This window comes from Etheostoma spectabile, chromosome 7 (assembly GCF_008692095.1).
Source record: "Etheostoma spectabile isolate EspeVRDwgs_2016 chromosome 7, UIUC_Espe_1.0, whole genome shotgun sequence".
NCBI classification, from domain to species: Eukaryota; Metazoa; Chordata; class Actinopteri; order Perciformes; family Percidae; genus Etheostoma; species Etheostoma spectabile.
The window spans coordinates 21,357,731-21,360,953 of NC_045739.1; the positions used below are offsets into that span (position 1 = coordinate 21,357,731).

Consider the following 3,223-nt stretch of genomic DNA (forward strand, 5'->3'; position numbering starts at 1 on the left):
CGACATCATACACTCATGTTTGACATGATTATGCAACCATTATTTTACCTTATAATTATTAAGTAGCCTATCTTTGGGGGACAAAGAAAAAAAAAAAAAATCTACAAAAAGATCAATTAAGAGCTTTTATGGAGACAGACGCTGCACGGAGGGGTGGGGCTGCGTATGTGAAGAGCCGCAGAGAGATGGAAGAGAGCAGGGAAAGGAAATGCAGCTGAACGAATGTGTGTTTTAAACAGTGTAAAAAATAAATAAACGCAATGTGTGGCGGGCGTTGTTGATTGCGTGGCGCGCCGCCACAAATTAGTCTATGTGTGGAAAACACTGAGGTTACACCTGACAACCTGTGTGATAAAAACAAACAATATAAACAGAACACTGCATTTGTTTAATTTCTGTAGAGAGGTAGATCTCATCTGGATACAGAAATTAACGTGCATCTTCAGAGAGGCAGAAGCGAGACAGTGGAGACACCCAAGAGTGAAAGAAATCATGCTCTGTAATTGAACCCAAGTGAACTGAATAAAATGTGACTTAAATGTGCAAATATTGAAGAACATTCACAGCTCTCCCTCTCAACCTCATCACCTGAACAGAAATCTGTACATTCTAATACATTAAAGCAGTGCACTTCACTGAATCTACAGTAAATGAATGGAAGGATCTTTTCCATTATATAGTTATAAGGCACCTGTCGGCAAGAGCTCTGTTCAAGACTATTTAAAAAGAAACCTGCCAAATACTGCTAATACATGATTAGTGGCTGACACATTATTCAATTTCCCAATAGCCATGGAAGGTGAATTTAAACACTTTGGAGTTTTTGTTGCATTCAAATATATAAGTCATCTGATGACAACGCACAATTCCTGGGAAAGTTGGAAGTTGTGAATAAGGTTTCAAGTTAGCAGGCACAATCTGATTCTATATCATGTAGAATAAACACATGCGACAGCCTCATTGTAATGGCATGCATCTGCAAACTATTTTAATTCCCTTTTTACAGATGGGCAGTACTTGCATTGCTTTAACTATGCAGTTAGGGTATTTCCCCAAAACTCTTCACCCCAAGCTAATCCATTTATACACCCTCCATTTAACCCTGTACTACACTGCCACACTTACTGACATTAGCATTTGAAAGAGTTAGTGTTGCTTTTATTGGATTCAGGTCACCAGAAAAGTTACATGCAGAACAAGATGTATGTACAGGGTAATATTCTGAAAATTAAAGTAAATATCAGGTCAACTTAAAGGCTAACACAAATATGGTGTAAAATGTGAATTACCCAAAGGATATTAAAACCTTTGATAAAAGCTTAACCTTGGCTACCGCGTGTGAAAACCCCTTCTATAGGCGTGATCCTCCGTCTCTTAGTGTTCTGGCGCCCTCACCTGGCTCGCAGTAGCTCCTGTGGCAGAGGGCGACTCTGCTCCTACAGGCCTGAGGAAGCGTGGGGGCCTCTCCACGGGTGAGTTCCGTCGTCGGTAGAACAGGACGTAGGCGTAGCGCGTCACCACCTGACTCTCCTCCACCATCGTCACGGTACTGTCATCAAACAGACGCCAGCCTGCGGGACAGTATGGATGGGTAGAGCAGGAGGGTAAGGGAAGCAAGTTTGACAACAGGGTGGTAGACACCAACAAGACAAAATAGGGAGAATGGAAAACTGGTAAGACCTACTAACAGTTATATAAAGATGGGAATAAAGCTCATTGACTGCCCACTCACCAACATCACTGCGCTGACTGTTCTTGTCACTTGGCAGGCGAGCGTACGCCGTGTAGTGGCCTCCTATCATCCCTCCATAGTGGTTGATGACTGCATATAAATCGTAGATGGGGGGTTGTTGCATCTCATCCTTCTGGCCAATACAGAACTTACTTAGATCCAGATTCCTAGAGGAGAGGATTATTAGGAGAGGATTATTAAAAGTGAAAATGTGGTAACATAGTGCTGCGTTTAAACGTCAAAAAACATTTTTTTTGCTTGTTATAATTTATCTTTTAACATTAAAGCAAATCAAAATAAGTGGTGTGCTGCAGTGTGATATGTGGTGGAAATTCAGCTCTATACTGTGAGTTTACCTGACAGGAAAGTCAACCATGTCATTGATCTTATCCCTCCAGATGAAGCTCCGGAAGGAGAAGCGTTTCAGCTGAATAATCAAAACGTTGGGCAGACGCCACAGCAGCAGTTGCTTGGAGGCCTCTCGGTGCTGTTGGCACTTTGGACAGTACCTTAAAAACAGACAGTGTGGATAAGTAACGACCATAGGCTAAAGATAATATAGTTAGCCTACAGAAACAAGGGGTCCGTCCGTCCCAACCAACGTTACGGTGCAAAGCCCTAACGCTGGAAACGTAACGCTAATCTACAATAGAAGTCTGAGTCTGATCTAATGTAATTTACACTGATTTAATGGTCCTTGGATACACAGATTATGTTGCTAGTGCCCGTGACATACAGGTCTGATCAATTTATCATAAAAGCTAGCCCCGCTAGTCAACCACAACCTGCAATTTAGAGGAAACAACATGCAGCCATTGTCATACACTTCAGTCTGGATTGATAGTATTATATGAATACAATGATGTCATTCTAGTCAACCAGCGTATTTCTACCTAGTTTCCCTCTCCAAAATCACTTCAGAAGAGTAGTCACAGCGCTTATGGTTCACATTAGAAAAGATCCTTTTTCATTTTTATCTTTGTAGATGCACTCCCCTACAAAATCACTGCGGTAGTCGAGAATGATTTATTATTGGAACTGGAATGAGAAAATACTCCATGTGCTGTGAATTCAACCTTGGATGGGAAACAAGAAAGAAACCACAATGATAAAGACAATGTTGTATTATTTTAGATTGTAATCACAAAATAAAGATCCCTACCATGCCTCCTCTGGTGCCAGCACCTCTGGCTTTGTGAAGAGGTTAAGGCACTGCTCCAGGGTGAAGTGTCCCGCTCTGGCTGTCTCACTCAGAGAGCCGGGGTCCTCATCGTACTCCAGCTCCTTAGAGCTCACCAGGACATACTCCTTCAGACGCTCGTTGTTTTTCCACACCAGCTCCAGGGTTGCGTCTTCAGGGAGGTCCGCCAGAAGGTCCTCTGCAGAGCGAGAGAGAGAGAAACAGTGCAAGTGTTGGACTTTACAATCTTAAGTAACAGTACATACAGCAAAAAAACGTACACATATATATATATATACATACATACATAC

At 42.1% G+C, this 3,223-nt stretch overlaps 1 protein-coding gene across 7 annotated transcripts in view; it reads right to left on the reverse strand.

The window, feature by feature from the left end:
* The window catches only part of usp19 (ubiquitin specific peptidase 19), a 26,612-nt gene that overhangs the window by 4,631 nt on the left and 18,758 nt on the right, over positions 1 to 3,223 (reverse strand). For all 7 annotated transcript variants that reach the window (XM_032519774.1, XM_032519776.1, XM_032519771.1 and 4 more), the window contains 4 exons: positions 2,895 to 3,111; positions 2,089 to 2,241; positions 1,733 to 1,899; positions 1,396 to 1,571 (listed from right to left, as the gene is read on the reverse strand). In XM_032519774.1, the coding sequence (XP_032375665.1) occupies positions 1,396 to 1,571; positions 1,733 to 1,899; positions 2,089 to 2,241; positions 2,895 to 3,111 (713 nt within the window). The remainder of the gene's footprint in view (positions 1 to 1,395; positions 1,572 to 1,732; positions 1,900 to 2,088; positions 2,242 to 2,894; positions 3,112 to 3,223) is intronic.